Source organism: Pan troglodytes, chromosome 12, assembly GCF_028858775.2.
Source record: "Pan troglodytes isolate AG18354 chromosome 12, NHGRI_mPanTro3-v2.0_pri, whole genome shotgun sequence".
NCBI lineage: Eukaryota > Metazoa > Chordata > Mammalia > Primates > Hominidae > Pan > Pan troglodytes.
In genome coordinates, this window is record NC_072410.2 from 17,544,260 (window position 1) to 17,563,530 (window position 19,271).

General features: G+C 45.5%; 1 protein-coding gene across 4 annotated transcripts in view; it reads left to right on the top strand.

Annotated features, from left to right (window-relative positions):
• The window catches only part of TGFBRAP1 (transforming growth factor beta receptor associated protein 1), a 78,935-nt gene that overhangs the window by 39,672 nt on the left and 19,992 nt on the right, over window positions 1–19,271 (top strand). For all 4 annotated transcript variants that reach the window (XM_063788923.1, XM_009443018.5, XM_009443019.5 and 1 more), the window contains exons 5-10: window positions 5,978–6,060; window positions 9,647–9,988; window positions 12,671–12,728; window positions 14,640–14,783; window positions 16,653–16,799; window positions 17,329–17,488. In XM_063788923.1, the coding sequence (XP_063644993.1) occupies window positions 5,978–6,060; window positions 9,647–9,988; window positions 12,671–12,728; window positions 14,640–14,783; window positions 16,653–16,799; window positions 17,329–17,488 (934 nt within the window). The remainder of the gene's footprint in view (window positions 1–5,977; window positions 6,061–9,646; window positions 9,989–12,670; window positions 12,729–14,639; window positions 14,784–16,652; window positions 16,800–17,328; window positions 17,489–19,271) is intronic.

Below are 19,271 nucleotides of genomic sequence, written 5' to 3' on the forward strand. Positions count from 1 at the left end.
AGGTGCAGTGACTCACGCCTGTAATCCCAGCACTTTGGGAGGCTGAGACAGGAGGATCACTTGAGGTCATGAGTTCCAGACCAGCCTGACCAGCATGGTGAAACCCCATCTCTACTAAAAATACAAAAATTAGTTGAGCATGATGGCATGCACCTGTAATTCCAGCTACGCAGGAGGCTGTGGCACAAGAATCACTTGAACCCGCGAGGTGGAGGTTGTAGTGAGCCAAGATTGTGCCACTGCACCACTGGACTCCAGCCTGGGCAACAGAGCAAGACTGTCTCAACAACAACAAAAAAAGAATTGCCAGCTAATAAATGTATGAAAAGATGCTTTTTCTCTCATATAGCGGTATGCACAATAAGAATACACCAATACATTTTTCATTCCTTAGATTATCAGAGATCAGAGAGTTTGATAATACCGTATTGGAGAAAGTGGGGAAATGGGCGCTTTCAGGTGTCCTGTAATAATTTAAATTGATGCAGCCTCTTGGGAGGGCAGTTCAAGAATATCTGTCAACATTAAAACTTACAATTCTATACTCAGAAGTGTATTTTACAGATCTGATCACTGAAATTCGAAATAACAAATGTAGAAAACTTTTCACTCGATCATTGTTTGTTAAAAAGCAACAACCACAACACCTAGAGGCTGCCAGTGGGGCATGATTAAATGTATTATGGCCCAGAGGGGTGCTGCAGCGCTGTGCAGCCAGGAAGAGTTTCGAGGCCTGTAGGGCTTAACACATAGCATTAAGGTAGAACAAGTTACACAAAGTGCAAGTGAGCCTGCATAACATGCTACCACTATTAAAATGGCATAAAAGTATTTGCTCGTCAATACATAACATATCTCTGGAAGGCTACCCAAGAAATTAATAGCACTGATTCCTTCTGGAGGGCATCTGCTGGCAGGGACAGGAATGAGGGGGCTCACTCTATCCGTTTTCAATGCCTCAAAATTTGAGCCGTATTGAATATATTACTTAGGAATTTTGAAAAGTACAGAAGAAAAAAATACATGCATGTGGTTAAAAGAAAAATCAAATGGCAAGTCCCTTTTTCTTCCTTAGCACATCATTTTTCTCTCTAAGTCACCAGTGTTGCAATTTTTTGTGTATACCCTTCCCAAGAGAGTTTGGCCCCCCCTTTTTTTTTTTTTGTAAATTTTGCTTATGTGTGCTCTCCCTCTTTTCTTGCCACCACCTCGCTGCGTCCCCTCCCCATTCCCATGTTTGGAATTGACCACCTTTTGTGCTTTGCATGTGTCCATTGCAGGCTTCCTTCTGAATCAAGGCTTTCCAGTTTGTTTCACCAAACACATGTGCAGGGACAGTAACAGGTGCAGGGTGGGAAGAAGATTCTATTTTGGAAGGTTAAGTTAATTGGGCTTCTTAATTAAAGGTTTTTTTCAGAGCCTCTTATATTCTAACACTTATTGTGATTCCCCAAGAGGGTATATATCATATATTATTATATTTTTATTGTCTTTCTGTGCACCCTCACAAAGGGATATATATACACATATACATGCACACCTGTTTACAAATTTATTCAATCAGGACACATTGCCTTTTAACAAGGAGAATGCCATGGTCCTCATGTTCCACCTAATATATTTTGGGAAAGATGTTTCTGTTTAGACAATAACTTACATGGTTTTTTAATAAGTTAAAAAAAAGGGGGGTTGGTATGAATATAGTTAAAATGGTAACACTCATGCCAATTTTTGTTTAGAATTTAGCTGTACTTACAAGAATGATACTTATGTCTCATATATTCCTGTTATATTCTCCATGTTATGGGGCATTATAACATAAATCTCAGTGGTCTGCCCCATGCCAAGAGTAGACTGTCCTCTGCGCTTTGGTAGCTGGCTGGCAACAACTGTGTTTGCCAGTTTCCCTTCTCCAGGTCTGCAGTCGATCGTATAATCTAGCCAGGGTGACCCACTGCCTCTTAGCCCCATCCTGTCCCTGAATTAGAGAACCAGCCATAGCCGAGAGCCCTGGAGAGCCGAGAGCTCAGGAAGGGGAGAGGCAGCCTGCTCGTGCTGTCCTCAGCACTGGCTCAGGGGTGCACTGGCTCAGGGGTCTGTGTCGTCCCCGTGTGCCTGTTCATCTTCCCTCAGCTCCAGGGTTTACATGGTGTGTGTCCTGCTGTGGTATTTGCAGACTCATTTGGTTGTGGTTGTCATCTTTCTCAAAAAATTCTTACTATAGCTATGAAAAATATTCTAGTCGGAGCCCACATTTGACCTACCCAGTTTTTACAGACTTGAAAGAAAATATCTTTCTGAGTTGCAGTAAATGACTCCATTATATTCCTTATCCACACCTCACCACTTCATGCGTTTTTGTATCACATTTGGCCTAGGAGTTGGTGTAGCCACCTGAGGCCCCATGTTTGAGAAACTGGCTTTTGTCACGTGAAGGTGTCGGTGCTGCCATCGTGTGGTTGTTCCAGGTGCTTGTAGGAAGTTTCCTTTTAAAATCTGATTTTCTTCAAGTCTTTCTTTCATTAAAAAAGGATTTATCCACCTCCCTCCATTACTCACAGAGATGTGACAGAATCAAGCAGATAGACCTGGAAGGTGATGGAAAAAGTTAAAGCCTGGGATTAGTTAGGAGTGCTAATTACATACTCAGCCTGAAGAGACAGACAACATTTATTGTGTGCTTACTGCATGCCAGGCACTGTTGTGACGGCCACACCCAGCTGCACTCTCTTAATCCTCACCCCAACTCTGAGGTTGCACGGTTCTGCTCCCTGTATAAAGATGAAGATGCAGCGTGGAGGGAAAGAATAACCCACCCAGGGCCACACAGCTAATGATGAGCAGAGCCTGCACTCAGACCCACACATTCTGATTTTAGAGCGTTTCACCTCCGCCTCCACCACAGATCACCACAGACATGAGAAGCCTTGGGCTACTACCAAAATTCAGTAAAGGAAAAAAATCTACCTGGAGAAGTTATTTTTTTTGTAGTGTGGTAAAATATACATAACATAAATTTTACCATTTTAACTATTTTTAAGTGTGTAGTTCTGTGGCATTGAGTGTATTCACCATGCTGTGCAGCCGTCACCACCCACCATCTCTAGACCTTTCATCTTCCCAGGCAGAAACGCTGTGCTACTGAACACTAACTGCCCACCTCCCCACCCTACACCCCCACCAGCCCTTGGCAGCCCCCATTCTGCTTTCTGTCTCTATGAATCTGACTGCACTAGGGACCTCGCATCCGGGGAATCATACAGTATTTGTCTTGTGACCGGCTGACTTCACTGAGCACGTTGTCCTCGACGTTCATCTGTGTTGCAGCCTGTGTTGGAACTCCCTTCCTTTTTAAGACTGAGTAGCATTCCATTAGTTAGAAAGGTGTATTTTGTTAGGCAGTGCATAGTAAGGAGCCATGAGAGAAGCTGCCCTTTGAATTAAGTGCTTAGAAGAACTGTTCTTTCCAGAAGCGCTGGTGTTATGTTTAACTTGGACAATGCAACCTTGGAAACAGGTTTAGAAGTCTTTAGATTAGAATCTTCTTTCAATTCCCCAAATCACAAATGTTAGAAATCTCAGTTCAGAAATATAATATTGATAATAAGGATTTTGACTTCAGTTTCAACTTGCTTCCAGAATCCATGCAGCCTCTTAAGCCTGCCTGAAGCCAGGTGTTTGGCCTGTAGCCTCTGTACAGAGTAGACATAGAGTGGCTCCTTAGAGGGCTAGTTTGCTGACTTACTCTCTTCACCTGGCAATTTGCACCACTGCCTTATAATGAAGGATGAGCTGATAATGAAAAAAGAAACTTGGAGCATCCACTGATGAGTTAGCTCCGGAGATAAATGGACTTTCTTGTTCTCTGTCCTTCGTATGTACTCATCCTTTTCGTCTTTTCCCTGACAGCCTACCTGGCTCCAGGTTTTATAGCTCAGGATCATCTGAGCAGAGGGCAGGAGGAGGCATTGATCGTAGTAGACAGTTTGGAAATGAGACCGTCACCTTCAGAGAACCAAGAATTGGCTATGCTTGGTAAAGTTTCTGATCAGGCATTTTTAGGTGGAATCCGATGGTGTTCTCTGTATCATCCTGGGCTTCAGCATCCATGATGCTTACATCCAGGATGAAGAACCTCTTTGCATTCCCCTTCCAAGTGTGCATGTAGCATTCCCAGACTAGATTATAGAAAATAACACCTTATTCTTGGAGATTTGGAATGTCCACAGGAGTAATTTCCATTTCCCTGCAGATAGAGGAAGAGCGGATGCCATTTGAATCCTACCGCCATAAGGAATAAATTGCCGTTCAGCTGATTTCTCCTCAACAAGCCTGGGTGTGATTGAGAATTCTTCTACTGCAGCTGATGGGTCCTTTGCATCCTTTTTGCTAAGTGGCTGGCCTCTAGTATTTCTGCTTTCAGAAATGTTACTGGCATTCCCAGGCAACGGAACGTTGCCTTGCTCCCTTTTGCTTATTGTTGGGTGGCATAATTGGTTTGGTCTTTAGGTCAGAAATGGCTGGTTTCAGTGAAGAAAATTAAAGACTGATGGTAAAGGGAAAACTGAAAGGTTTAAGCAGCCTGCTTTGTCTGACATCTCTAAAGGGATTTCTACTGGAAGTAGGTGAGGGATGGTTGCTACGCTTCTGAGAGTCCTTTAAAACTACTGTGTAGTGAAAGCTTTTTTTCCTTCCACCCTGTCTTATGGTGCTGAGTGAAAGCCCTTTGAAAGGTAATTTGAGAGAACAGGGTTGATAGCATTTCAGCACCGAGGTTCCACTTCCGTTGTACCTTCAGTGGGTAACACACCAACTGCCTGCTGTGTACCTGGAGGAATCAGTGAGTGGAAAGATCTGGCCTCTAGAATCAGAAAGGCCTGGTTTTAAATCATGGTCCAACCAATTCTTACTTTAGTAAGTTGGGGCTAAAAACGTAGCATCTCTGGGCAGAGTTTTTGTACCTGTAAGATGGGGATAGTGAGTGACAATGGAAGTGGAGTTTCATACAAATGGATCAGAGAGTTGATCAGTAAGCACCGACTGAATGGCAGACACATGGCTAGTAGTGGGAGACGCTAGGTGAGTGATGTATTTGCCGTGCCTTCACAAAATGTGTGGCTGTCAAATGGAAGGATGAGTTAGAAGGAGGAGGTGTCAAAGTCAGAGAGAGTAATTAAAACACAGTCTTTACTCATGAGGCGATTAGAGCCTGGGCTATGGTGTTGGCATCTGTAGGAACAGAGTGAAGAAACATGTCCAGGAGCCATTTCATATAGACAATGGCAAGACGAGGACACCAGCCATGCTGGACGGTGACAGAGTGGGGCGTGGGATCAGAGACACCACACAGCAGGTTCCTAATGTGCATTTTGCTATTGCTGGATGTAACAAGAACAAAGCGGTCATGGAAATGTGGGTCATAGTGGAGTAAACAAGATAAACTGGCCCCTTTATTGCAGGAGTGTCGGATGTTGGTGTGTTCATGTGGGTTGGACATCACCAGCAGGAGATGGAACATGCAGCATTTCTGCATCTCTGACTAAGAACGCCTGGGTGTTTGTCTGTTTCGTTATGAAATGAGTCGGCCCTGTGCTCTGAGGGATGCTCTGAAAGGTAGTACTGTGAGTTCAATTCCAGAAGAGTGGAAGAAGGCCAGGCGGTTCCTGGACTGCCAGAAACACCAGGGTTGTTGATATCCGTCTCAGCAATCACAAGTACAGGGACTCGTTGAAGCCCTGTGAGTTAATGAGGAGGAGTATTGGAGATCAAGAAGTGCATTTGGGAAAGATTGGGGAATTACAAAAATAAAACCATAAAGAGACAGATACATATAATTTCATATACACCTTGTTTTTTCCTCAGCTTGTAATGTTACATTTCTATGTTATAACGAACATTTATCTAGGGTTAGACGAATTTAACCCTGCCGTGATGGTTTCAAGATTCGCTAAGAGATTACACCTGTCTTTCCTTGCAGGTAATGTACAGAAGGATTCTGCAGCAGGCGGGATTTATACAGTTTGCACAACTTCAGTTCCTGGAAGCTAAAGAGCTCTTCAGGTAATTTGAGGTGCTGGTAGCAAGACTGCCACCACAGTGTCCCTCTGTGGCCAGAACCTGCGTTTCCGGTGTGACGTCGCGGTGGGATGTGTTGCATGGTTAGATTGTGCTTCAGGTGGATACGGTGGGGGTTGCTTGTGACAGCAGACCCTGCCAATGCTGGTTCCTCAGCGTCACCCCTCACCTGGAGCCTTAATTTAACTGGCCTATGTCTTAGAGTGGGAGCAGACAAAGGGCACAGACACTAGTCCTGTGGAGGCATCGAGATTGTTTTGCCAGGAGAAAATTCTAAAGAGCGGATCTGATAGCACGCAAAGGACCCCTAGGAAAGTGCTGTGGTTCATTCTTGCTTCTCTCCAGTGTTTTTACAAGAAGCTATGAGCTTAGTGCAGGGGGGAAAAAAACAGTGCTTCTGGGAAGACTTATGAAACTTTCTGTCATCCTCTAAAGACCTTCTAAATGTTCTATTCCTGGTCAGCTCTCAGAAAGTTGAGTTTCTCTTAAGGAGGTCCCTTCTGGCACCGTGATTACTCCTGTGCTTGTCGGATGTGCTTGTGGGCTGTCGATTGTGTTCTCCCCTTTCCCCTGCCCGCCACGCCTGCCTTACAGGCACGCCTCGCTGTCATGCCACCTCCAGCTGCCCTTGTCCCACAGCTGAGTGCTCAGTGAGGCAGGAGTTAGCCGTCCCAGGCCTTGCTCAGCACTCTTTGCAGAAGATGAAGTTAGACCTGCTATGAGAGTCTTGAAATATCGTACTCAGGCACTGCCTTTACAGTAAGTTCTCAAAATGTCTCTCCAGAATAGATTCTGCACAGTTTACAGCTATCTAAGAAATAACATGTATAGGAAGCCCCTGAATAGATATTTTCATCTAAGGAGTGACTTGAGCAGAATGCCTCCCTTGCCTGTTCTGTAGGAGGTCTGCCCATGACCAGCCACGTCCTTACATCCACGGTGGCTCTAATCTTTCACTCTATGCTGGATATTTGAAGAATGGCATTACTGAAAATGATTACAGTTACACAATCGGATGTAGAGAACGGATTTCTAAGTAAAGAAGGAATCATTCCTTGAATAATGATGCTCCATATAACTTTTTCTTGTACAACTCTTACATGCTGTTCTCTGTTCTTGCAAAGACCCGTGGCTTCAGGGTTTAAGTCCGTTTTTTGCCCCTTTGGACCTAGGCTCTTTTCTGCCGTATCTTGTGTTAGCCCTACAGTGTTGAAGACCTCCTCACCGGGGTCATGGGTGTATCCCAAGGTGTCTTCTTTCTCTCATGGGTTAATCTGAAACATTAGGTGGTTGTCCACAGATGGATTCCTAGAAGAGTCCTCGGATTTTGTAAGAGAATAGATGTGGGGCCTGTTATTAGGATGACATTCCTGTACTTCCGCACCTCACTCTCTTAATGGCTTAACTTTAAATTGCTGCTCGTCTTTGGTCCAAAGTGTGGCTGAGAGAACGGATTTTTTTTTTTTTTTGAAGCAGCATCTCATTCTGTCTCCCAGGCTGGAGTGCAGTGGTGCAGTCATAGCTCACCGCAGCCTCGACCTTCTGGGCTCAATGATCTTCCTGCCTCAGACCCCTGAGTAGCTAGGACTTCAGGTGTATGCCACCACGGGACCTGGCTAACTTTTTATTTTTTGTAGAGATGGGATCTTATTGTGTTGCCCAGGCTGGTCTCAAACTCGTGGCCTCAAGTCATCCTCTTGCCCCAGCCTCCCAAAGTGGTGAGATTACAGCCATGAGCCACTAGGCCCAGCCTGAGAATTGATATTTGAAGAAGATACTTCTAAGACAAAGATGATTCCACTTCCTTTTCTGTGCTCACAGCAAATGTTGCTAATAAATTGTGATTTTCTTTTCCTCGTTGAACTGGACCCGTCCTCTGACTCCTCAGTGCCGTGCCGGAGGCCACAGTTACCAGCTAGTTATGGTTGATACTTAAGAGAAAATTGATCATACATAACCTGGGGATGTGGGCTCTGTGTCTCTTCCTTTAGACAACCTGCAGCCTGTCGTTGTATCAGCTAGGTTCAGCTCTTCTTTCATTCAGCAAACGTGGCCTGAGCATCTGAGCAATGGATGGAAGGGTAACCCAGTGCCTGCTTCTCTGGCATGCCCATTCTAGCTTGGAAACTGGATGTGTGCCTTTCCTGCAGCACAGGTGCTGCTCTGCTGTGGGAGCGTTGCATGGGCTCACATCAGCCAGTGGAGGAATCTTCGCTGGATTCGTCCTGGGTCTTAAACAATGAGCAGAAATTTCTCAAATCAAGAATTGTACTTTAGGTCAGGGATTCTCAGCTGTGGCACTGTAGACGTTTTGAGCCAGATAATTCTTTGGGCAGGGGGTTACTGTCTTGTGCATTACAGGGTGTTTAATGGCAACAGCCCTGGCCTCTACCTACTAGATGCCATAGCACACCCCCGCCCCAGTCATGATAAAATTGTCTCCAGGCATTGCCACATGTTCCCCAGGGAACAAAATTGCTTTTCACCAAGAACCACTGCTTTAGGCCAGGAAACAACCACAGCAAAGGCTGAGAGTCATGAAATGTACAAACTAGCAACATAAGTAGGTCTAATAGAAGTGTTGGGGTGTGGGAGGGATGCTTGAGGCTGAAGGTGTAGGGTAGCTTGAGATCAGTTTGGGAAGGGCCTTGAATGCCATACTAAGAGGTCTGAAATTTATCCTGTGGGTTATACAAATCATTGGAGGTCAGGAGAGGCTGAGTGAAGTGGAAGGAAGGGCAGCCAGAGGTGGAAGCCAGTAGAGGAGGACAGCTGATCAGAGCTTGGGTGAAGGAGGATGCTCTGAACATCGCAGGCAGCATGGATCCTGGGTCCTTCCTCGCCATTCCATGTGTCTGGGGTGGGGTGGCCCCTGCTTCTGTTCCCTCAGGAGGTTTTCCACAGCTGGGTCTGACACTGGGCCAGGTTTGAGATCCACAGCTCCTGCTCAGATTATAGCCAGGACAAGGAGGTTCCGGAGAGGAGATGGGAAAGGAACTGTTTGTTGCATTCCAATGTTAGGCTCTGAAATTCTACGAGAGTCCCCACAGAAATGGCCACATGAATATTTCTGTGTCTTCTGTTGTGAGATGTTGGTGAGGAAGTTGTAAGTTACTGTTTTTATAAAGTCCCTTCTTCAAGGACCATTCAACAAATCTGTTTGTAATTTAGTGCCAGGAAAATGCTGGTTTCAGCAGAGCTGTGATGGTGCCTTTGTGCAGACACTGATGGCGTGTTATCCTGGGTGTTGCTTTTCTGCCTTGGTTTCCAGGCTCAGCTGGGTATTCTCTTCATCATAGGCATTTTGGTGCTCCGCTCTCACACCAGTCCTGTATGTGTCTTTCACCTTCGTGCCTTCTGTTCTTTTTTGGAGCCAGGTGGCAGCACCCACTTGGATGGTGCTTTGCTGCACTTCAGATTAGAACGGTTGCTCTGACATGATTACCCTGTCCCCAGCTCCCCAGCCCCCTGTGAACGTGTGCCACCGTGCACTCCCCTCCAGTGCTGTTTTGTGTGCCTATGTGTACTCTTCTCTCTTTTTGCTTCATTTAGTTTGACACTGTAATTGCAGAAGCGGCCAGCTTGATGTCCGGGAGCTGATCTCTCTCTACCCCTTCCTGTTGCCCACCTCCTCCTCCTTCACCCGGTCCCACCCTCCTCTTCATGAGTACGCAGACCTGAACCAGCTGACCCAGGGGGACCAGGAGAAGATGGCCAAGTGCAAACGCTTCCTCATGAGCTACCTGAACGAGGTCCGCAGCACAGAGGTAGCAAATGGCTACAAGGAGGACATCGACACAGCCTTGCTCAAACTGTATGCAGAGGCTGACCACGACAGCCTGCTGGACCTCCTGGTCACTGAGAACTTCTGTCTTCTGACGGACAGTGCTGCCTGGCTAGAGAAGCACAAAAAGTGAGTGTTCCCTTCCCGATATGATCAGGGCTTCCCGCCCTGCACCCTTACTGAGGCCCTTTGCTGGGGAGATCCTCGTGAAGTGACTCAGCCAGTGTGATGTTTGCGTTCCCAAGGACCTATAGGTGACTGCCACGAAATCATAGTGACAGCAGATGCATGTGCTCCTCAGATGCCCTCTCTGTCACCACCATCTGCAGACCCCTTGAAGGGGTCTTGGAGGGCATTTGTTCTCACTCCCATTCTTTAATAATTTGGAGTATAGTTTGGAACTAGTAATGTGCTTTGTGAGTAAATGAAGTTACTTTTCTTTCTTTTTTTTTTTTTTTAATGACTATTTTTTTTGAGACGGAGTCTCGCTCTGTCACCCAGGCTGGAGTACAGTGGTGTGATCTCGGCTCACTGCAACCTCCACCTCCTGGGTTCAAGCAATTCTCCTGCCTCAGCCTCCCAAGTAACTGGGACTACAGGTGCATGCCACCACACCCAGGTAATTTTTGTATTTTTAGTAGAGACGGGGTTTTGCCATGTTGGCCAGGCTGGTCTAGAACTCCTGACCTCAGGTAGTCTGCTTGTCTCGGCCTCCCAAAGTGCTGGGATTACAGGGGTGAGCCACTGCGCCCAGCCGTGAAGTTATTTTTCAATTTCCTTTGTAGTCAGCCTCGTATTCACTTGTGGGAGATGCCACATGTTTATTGGTAAAATTTACAGTGCATTTTAGTTACTGACAACTGAATTGAATAGATACCTAGATAAACAGATTCAAAGGGAGGCTTCTTGATCTTGTTGATACATGGTATGGTTTTAAACTCTGCCTTCCTTGGCTGGACATGGGGGTTCATGCCTGTAATCCCAGCATTTTGGGAAGCTGTGGTGAGCATATTGCTTGAGCCCAGGAGTTTGAGGCCAGCTTGGGCAACACAGTAAGATCTTGTCTTTACTAAAAATTAAGAAGAAATTAGCTGGGTGTGGTGGTTCACGCCTGTGGTCCCAGCTACTCAGAAGGCTGAAGCAGGAAGATTGCTTGAGCCCAGGAGGTTGAAGCTTCAGTGAGCAGTGATTGCACCATTGCATTCCAGCCTGGAGACAGAGCTAGACCCTGTCTCAAAAAAACAAAAAACTCTGCCTTCCTTATGTGCATGAGTTAGTAGATGGCCTTATGTATCATGGACTATTAATGCATAGTGCCTGGCTTAGTTGGGGCCAGCAGCTTCTCCATTCTGGGCAGCTAACACATAGCCCAACCATTCTAGGCCTCAGTTTTTTCATCTTTAAAAATGAGAGGGGTTGGGTGATCCCTCAGTTCCATTTACAGAATAAGATTTTTTCGGTCTATGATTTTCATTAAGGATTTGAAATGACAAAAGCGTGGATGAACTCCCACAGAGACCTGGGGTCACTGTGCTAGTGCCTGAGATGTCAGAGCCTTCCACGTGGGTATTGGCCTTTTCAGCAGTTTCCATCAGCCACTCGGATATGCTATGGAATCTGTGTTAGTTTTTTCAGGAGCCAGAAAACACACTGCCACCTCATGGTAGTGACAAGGGATGGTGGGATCCGTAGAGTCAGCATGACTTTCCAAAAGGTTGAGGAAAAGAGAAGGATTCAAGCAGATGCCTCAATATCTTGAGAGTGTGCCCTTGGAGGGAAGATGCTTGACCTCTCACTGGTCAACTTACTCCAGTTTCCTGCTGGGAAGGAGGACCAGGAGTGTGGCACCCTTGCAGACTTTGGGAGGGTGCTGAGGGCTCGCTGCCCAGGCAATGCCAATGCTATTGCCGATCTTTTCCATTTATGGGTGAGGAGTTAGAGGCTGGGCAAGTTAACCTACTTGCTCAAGGTCACGCGGGTTATAAATAATGAAGCTGGACTTGAAACCCAGGTTCTTGAACTCTGGGCACTCTCCCCCAGGATGCTCCCTGACTCTGTGGTCTGCGAGTCCCGGACACTAGCACTTCCTGCTGTTCCTCATGTTCAGAGCACCTGCCCTCCTTCTCAGTCTCTGCTTAGGCAAAGTAGCTTCTGCATATTCTTCTAGTACCTCATGTAGGTTAATAGTAGTAGACCAAAGATATATGAAATTATATTAATATTTGAAGCAAATTGTAAAGCAACTCCAGCTGTGATTTTTCCATAGTTTACTTTTTCAGCTCATCTTAGATTGGAATCAGATTCTTTTTGGAAGTTGATAGAGCATATATTTTTAGTACCATAAGTAAATATATAGCAATGAGAATCCTTTGGTTGGTTGTTTGTTGTTGTTGAACTACACACACACACACACGTGTATTTTTTGAGACAGGGTCTCACTCCATCACCCAGGCTGGAGTGCAGTGGCACAATCAGGGCTCACTGCAGTCTTAACTTTATGGGCTCAAGTGATCCTTCTACCTCAGCACCCCAAGTATCTGGGACTACAGATGTGTGCCCCACACCTGGCTAATTTTAAAAAATATTTTAATAAAGACAAGATCTCACTATGTTGTTGCCCAGGCTGGTCTCAAACTCCTGGGCTCAAGCCATCCACCCACCTTGGCCTTCCAAAGTGTTGGGATTACAGGCATGAGCCTGAACTCGAGTTGAATAGAATATGGGGAGCTTGGACTGGGGGTGTCACTGTGTGAAGGTCGCCTCCAGGAGCTGATGGGGAGAGGTTGTACTTACCATGTTGTTCTGTTTCAGGTATTTTGCACTTGGACTGCTCTATCATTATAATAACCAAGATGCTGCTGCAGTTCAGGTGAGTCTAGAAGGGTTTCCACATGATTTAAAAATCAGCACCATGTAAGTAATACTTAGTATTACTTAAAAAAAATTCACAAGTTGATAGAGACCACTTTTGCCTGATCTACACCCTTTTATACAGAATAAAAATGATTCTGTTTTAGAAAGTGAATTCCTGGAGAAATGTTGGCCAAGAGTTTTCTTCTCATTGTCTTTCCATCTCCTTAAAGAACATTATCAAGACTGAGTTTTTGAAAACTTAAGAAATGAAAATATGATTTCTCACAGAGTTCCAAGTCATAATATATCACTACCCTTATCAGAAAATTTAGGCAGCGAATGACAGTCGGATTTATCATTTCCACTGTTAGTGACGATCACTGTTGCCAATGAGCTGGGTACATTATTATCCTTGTGTCACCTGTGACAAAACCAAAGCTGATGCATGCCAGTTGCTTGCCCGAGGCCATGCGTCCGTGGTAGATCTGGGATCTGAACCGCGCTCCATTGGCCTGGCAGGGGTCCTGCACCCTAATCAAAATGGCATCGATTTATTAGCATTGTCACATTTTGTATCTTGCATCTTGCTACTGATCTTGAGAAAAGCCTCATCTCACACTCTCAGGAGGAGACTTTCTCCCCTTCGTTATTAGTCGTGCATTTGTACTGCACCATGTTGTTTCCTGATGTGCCTTTTTGCTTTATTTTGTGAGGGGCCAAGAGCATCAGCCATATTCCCCAAGCTAAAGTTAACCTCATGACTCTGGCAAGACTGAACATGTATTTAGTGTTTGATTGCTTTGTGAGACTATTGTGGTAACCTGATTGCAGAGCAGAACAACAACAACAACAAAAAATGGGGTCAGGTGAATTAACACATACCCAATGGCCAAGAGTAGATTTGGGTGTCAGTGATAAAATTTTCATTTTCAAAAACCTGGTGTTCTCAGTTACAGCTTTATATAAGTATAGTAATAACTTTAGCAGAGCTGTAGAGAGATAGATTTGCAAACTTGAAGTGATATGGGATAAATCTCCATACGTGGTAGAATTTTATATAAAATGGCATATTTCAAGGTATGTGTGATTATTTGGTTTCGGCAATTCTGTGTTGAAGAAACTAGTATCATAAAAAGTGTTCGTATGCTGACATCAGAATTCCAGAATTCATATGCCACCCCTGTTTCTGGGCTCCTTACTGGTGCTGTGGCTTGGAGGGGTGGTGCTGTGTACGGGTAGGTGAGGCACGCCATGCAGGTAGTGCAGAAGGAACCCACGCAACCGTCATCCTTTCCACCCCCAAGTGATGCTGCCTCATTCTGGGGTCCTGAAAGTAGGCTTCACTTAACACGGTAGGGAAGTTTCTGGCTGAAAAAGCAAAAGGCTTTTATCACTGGAGTCTATCCTGAGCCCCCTGTGCAAAAGACAGTGTGAACTCAGGGGACAGAATCACTGAAGCTTTTGTAAAAGCACAACATCTGCCTATCACAGTCCAAAGGGGACTTCAAAATCAAGAATGTCCGTGACGGAGAAGATGGAAACAGAGCCTGGCTGATGGTTGTAGGTGAATCTTCTCTGTGTCGAGATGTTATCAGTGACCGTTTTGTTTATTTCATGAAGAAACATTTTTAATATATTCACCTGCCTGCATATATTCTGTTTACTGTGTTATTGTTAAAAAAAAGAAAGAAAGATAAAAGAACCTGGAGCTTAATTTTTTTTTATTTCTTGGACTATGTCTTTTTACATTTCTTTATTTCTCCAAAAAAACTAAAATTTAAGCATTTACAGTTTTTCCAACTACTTTAAAAGGTATTAAAAAGCCAAATAAGTAAACATATGCCATTTCTCAACTAATTCTAAGATATGTGCCTTTATGATTGTTTTTTCTTTTCTTTTTCTTTTTTTCTTTTTGATTCCTTTCCAGTTGTGGGTGAACATTGTGAATGGCGATGTCCAGGACTCCACACGCTCAGACCTGTATGAATACATTGTGGATTTTCTTACCTACTGCTTAGATGAGGAGCTAGTGTGGGCCTATGCTGATTGGGTCCTGCAGAAAAGTGAAGAGGTTTGTGCTTCATAAAAATGCATTCTCTTTGGTTGGGGGAGGTGGTAAAAACAGACCCCAAAAGCTTTGCTTTTAGGAGGGGAAAAGAAAGCTACATTTCAACCTCCTCCTCTGTTTTTTGTTGTTGTTATTATTCCCCTTTTAATACCTTCCCTTGAGCTCTCTGGATTCTAGCTCTAGGGCAGTTCTGCATCTTGCTGCTGAGACATTCCACTGAGAATCCCCTTGCTGGGGCAAGTCACTTGTATAGAAAAGCAAGACATAGCCAGCTTGCATTTTTAGCATCTTCTTAAGAACTTGTGTCTGTGAACCCCGCTCCTCGACCCCTCAGAAGTCTGACACTGCTGTTTTCTGGAGCAGGATTAGGTGGTTGCCCTGCAGGACTTGATCTTTGGGAGGAGGAAGCACCCAGACCTGGGCCACACTGGGCCCTCATCCCTGCTCCCACCACTGCCAACATGGAGCCTGTGGGCCTGGAGGAGGGAGGGGAGCCATGAGCAAGACTCGGCCTGTCCTGGAGGCTGAGAAATGCTGGCAGTGAAAAAGCACCTGTTGGCTAGAGGGAAGGTAGCAGGCTCAGGACAGTATCCTTAGTAAGGCCCCACAGGTGACCACAGGTGACTGGGAAGAAGACAGCAAGCATTTCAGTTCTCATCGTGAAAAACGTATATGCTTCCATGGCTCCCCTTGGAGAGACAAAATGAGCTTTCTGATGCAGGACGTTGGTCCTGAATGGAGAGTTTCTGAGTGCTGCATCTGCCTTTCTAAGACCTGAGTTGGAATATATTCTCATATCCTCCGTGGTGCTGGCTTCCCTGGAAAATCAGAGCCAGGCACTTGCACTTTGCATACTTGTTTCTCCATCTTTACTTTGCCTCTGTGCACACGCCTGCAGAGCACATCCTGACCTGCTCACACACACCTACAACATGGATCTCAGTGCCGTTGCAATGTTTAGGCCTCTCCCAATGCTTATGGATGATAACAGCAGATACTGCACGGTGGACAATCCCCTGACAAAGGTCATCGCTTAAACATCACAGCAACCCCTCAGTGGGCATTAGCTACAGATGAGGAAACTGAGGCTATAGTTGGTAGAGCTGGGACACAAATCCAGGCTTATAGAATCCAAAATTCATACCATAATACATGATACGTGAATGTATTGGCCTTGGAGGGGGGAGGTGCGTGTGTGCGTGCACATGATAGAACCTCCCACACGTAAGTGCTCAGGGGAGGTGCAGTGGAGAGCTGCTTTCCTGCCTGCCTCACTGTCCCTTCCTTGAACCAGAGGATTGGACCAGTGCCTCCACTTGATGGACACAGGAAGGCAGCCTGGAAACTTACTCAGGGACTGGAAGCTCAGATCTCAGATTAACCATCTATCATAAATAACCCAGAGTAGATAATCCATGTTCAGAGAAGTGAGTTTACTGTACAGAAATTTCAGCACTTTTGATATCTTTTCACATACTGTTCGGCAACTGGCTATCCCTGTTCTTGGATGATCTTAATGTTATTATTATAGGTTGTCAAAATCTGTCACCAATAAATGCTTTGTTCTTCAGTTTCCAATTTGCATGGGGTGTGTGAGGAGGACTTCAGGGTATAGGCTGGCTTTTCTATCTTGATTTTTTGCCCTCTGGCCTTTGACAGTGCTTCATGCTGGGCTGTTTTTCTCCATAATTATATTTTTTAAGCCACTGTATTGAGATATGATTGACACACAAAAAGCTGTGCATACATAATAATTTCATCATATTTTAAGTGATGATTTTATCCAAAGCTTGAATGTGCAGTGACCAAAATAAAGTTGAAGGAAAGGTGGGTTTGAGAAGCACAGTCACTGTATTGTCGCTCCTCTTTCAGGTCGGAGTTCAGGTTTTCACCAAGAGACCTTTGGATGAACAGCAGAAGAACAGTTTTAATCCAGACGACATTATCCATTGCCTTAAAAAATACCCTAAAGCCCTTGTGAAGTATCTGGAACATCTTGTGATAGACAAGAGACTGCAGGTGAGCACTGCAGAACTTAGACTAAAGAGTGTGGGCTGGAGAGACGGAATTGAGCTAGAACACTTTTTGGCATGCGATTCTGTGTAATGTCTGTTCCCCGGGTGATCCATCCATACTTGTTGATGGTCTGATGGGGGCCTTGAGGCTTGCGGAAAGAGACCTGGAGCAATAGGTAGCTTTATTTTTTTCTCCGTCCGTCTCACACCCACTCAGCTTTTATTTTTCCTCTCTTTTCCTTCTTTGTTATTATCCTTAAAGGAAATAAAGGGAGCTATACCTTTTTGTAGGTTATCTAAATTCTGTGGCCCTTACTTCTCAAAATAAGAGGTGACATTTTGTTCTACTCCCCATAGATGGTAAACTCATCTCAGTATCATGGTTTCTGAGAGGGTTTCGATCCAGCAAGTGAGCATCTGCCCAGCTCATGTCAGTGCAGACCCGGTCTCCAAGCCCTGGCTGACAGGGGAGAGCTTTGACTTTACCACTTGAAAACACTGTCTGTCTGCTTGGCTCCCCCTGTTTCCTGCAGAAAGAAGAGTATCACACCCACTTAGCTGTGCTGTACCTGGAAGAGGTGCTGCTGCAGAGGGCCTCCGCCAGCGGCAAGGGTGCAGAGGCCACCGAGACGCAGGCCAAGCTGCGGCGGCTGCTCCAGAAATCTGATTTATACCGAGTCCACTTTCTTCTCGGTGAGGATGATCTCAGTATTGTCTCCCTTTGGAAAAAACTCATATCAAGGGGGTGGGAGGAAGCAGAGAGAAGGGCTTTGGCACAGCTGCTGGTTGATTGCACAGGGTGATTCTTTGAGCCTCTTTTTTTAAAAAGATTTTTTTAAATGAAGACAGGGTGTCGCTTTGTCACCCAGGCTGGTCTCAAACTCATGGCCTCAAGTGATCTTCCTGCTTCTGCCTCCTAAGGTGCTGGGATTATAGGCGTGAGCCACCACACTCAGCCCTTGAGCCTCTTTTGACAGAGTCAGCCTCCCTGCAGGGAGAAATAAGGCTTCTTGTGCCTCTAGAGATGGACCGTGCCTCTAGATGGACAGTGCCCTTTGATTGATGATGTTGGTGGTGCCCTGGTAGACTTTAGACGTCTGTGTGTCTCTTGACACACAGGGTCTTTATTCAATGTCAAAGCACTGAGTCATAGTTCCCTCTGACGACTTCAGTCTCTGATCAAGGCTTTGCAGTAGGCACTGCCCCCAGCGGCCCACTCCCGGGCTGCTCAAGGCTCGAGCTCTAAGCAAGAAGGTTATGCAGGTGTCTTGGAGGGCATTTGGGTTTCTGTTCCTCAGGGGTACAGAGGCCACAGTTTCTGTATTGTGTAAAGTTCCACAGCGCAGCATGGTGCTTGCAACTGGTAGAATTAACTAGTTTCTTGCCACATTAAGAATTTCTGCATTTATACTCACTGGGGTTAGTGATGTGTTTTTCTTTAATGGCCTTTAATACCATTTTTTGACCAATAACAAAGCATATCTAACACACGTGTTGTCTCCATAAAGCACATCACAACCTTCCAGAGCTTAGGAGCGCTAGGCAGCACTTCAGCACTACACTGAAATCACCAACAAGAAGCACCAAAATGCAAAAAAGCATGGCAATAAATAGCCTGTGAAAAGGAAACGTGTAGGTAGTATGACAGCTGAAGCAAGGAGGGAGGGCGCTCCTTCTTTGGCCTCAGCTCTGCGTCAGGCTCTGTGCTTGTCGTAAATGACCTTGAAGCTGCTGCGAGTGTTGATTGGGAGGTTACAAATAAATTTCAGCGAGTAGATGACTTTGTAAATACAGAATCCACAAATAATGAGGATTGACTAGATATGCCCAGCATAGGTTGAAACGCTGAGGCTGCCTTATGACACAGTTTCCACAACAACCCTGTGAAGTGAGGCCCGTTTTTCCTCCATTTTTACAGAAGAGTGCACTGAAGCCCAGAGAGGTTACCCCGCTTGCCACAGGTCACACAGCCCACGAGCAGTAGAGCCAGAACACAGGTGTGGGTTGGTATTTCATGAAACCAGCAAACACTAGTTCTGGCTTGTACCTGCACCTACATTAGGACTTTCTGTGGCAATCCGCTGTGCGATCTCTGTTCACTCACAGCCACCGTCCCTGACTGATCAGTGCCAGGGTGTCCCAGCTATTGAATTTTTACTCACTCCTGACTTATCCTTTTTGCTTTACAAATCTCCTTATAAAACTCTCAGGCCAGCCACAAGTGTGTGGTTCAATGTTTGCATTCCGCCAGCTTTTCTGAGTATGTAGAGTGTGTCACTGTGCATTGAGGATACAAAGATGGATGAGACTTGGTCCCGGTCCTCAGAGACTCAGAGTTTAATTGGAATGCAGTTAAGGGCAGGTACAGTTCTAGAAGGGCCGAGGAACCCACGAGCTGTGCCTTGGGGTGGAGGGGTCAGAGGCAGCCTCCCGGAAGAGGCCCTATATGAGCAGTCATTAGGTATAAGCCTGGGCT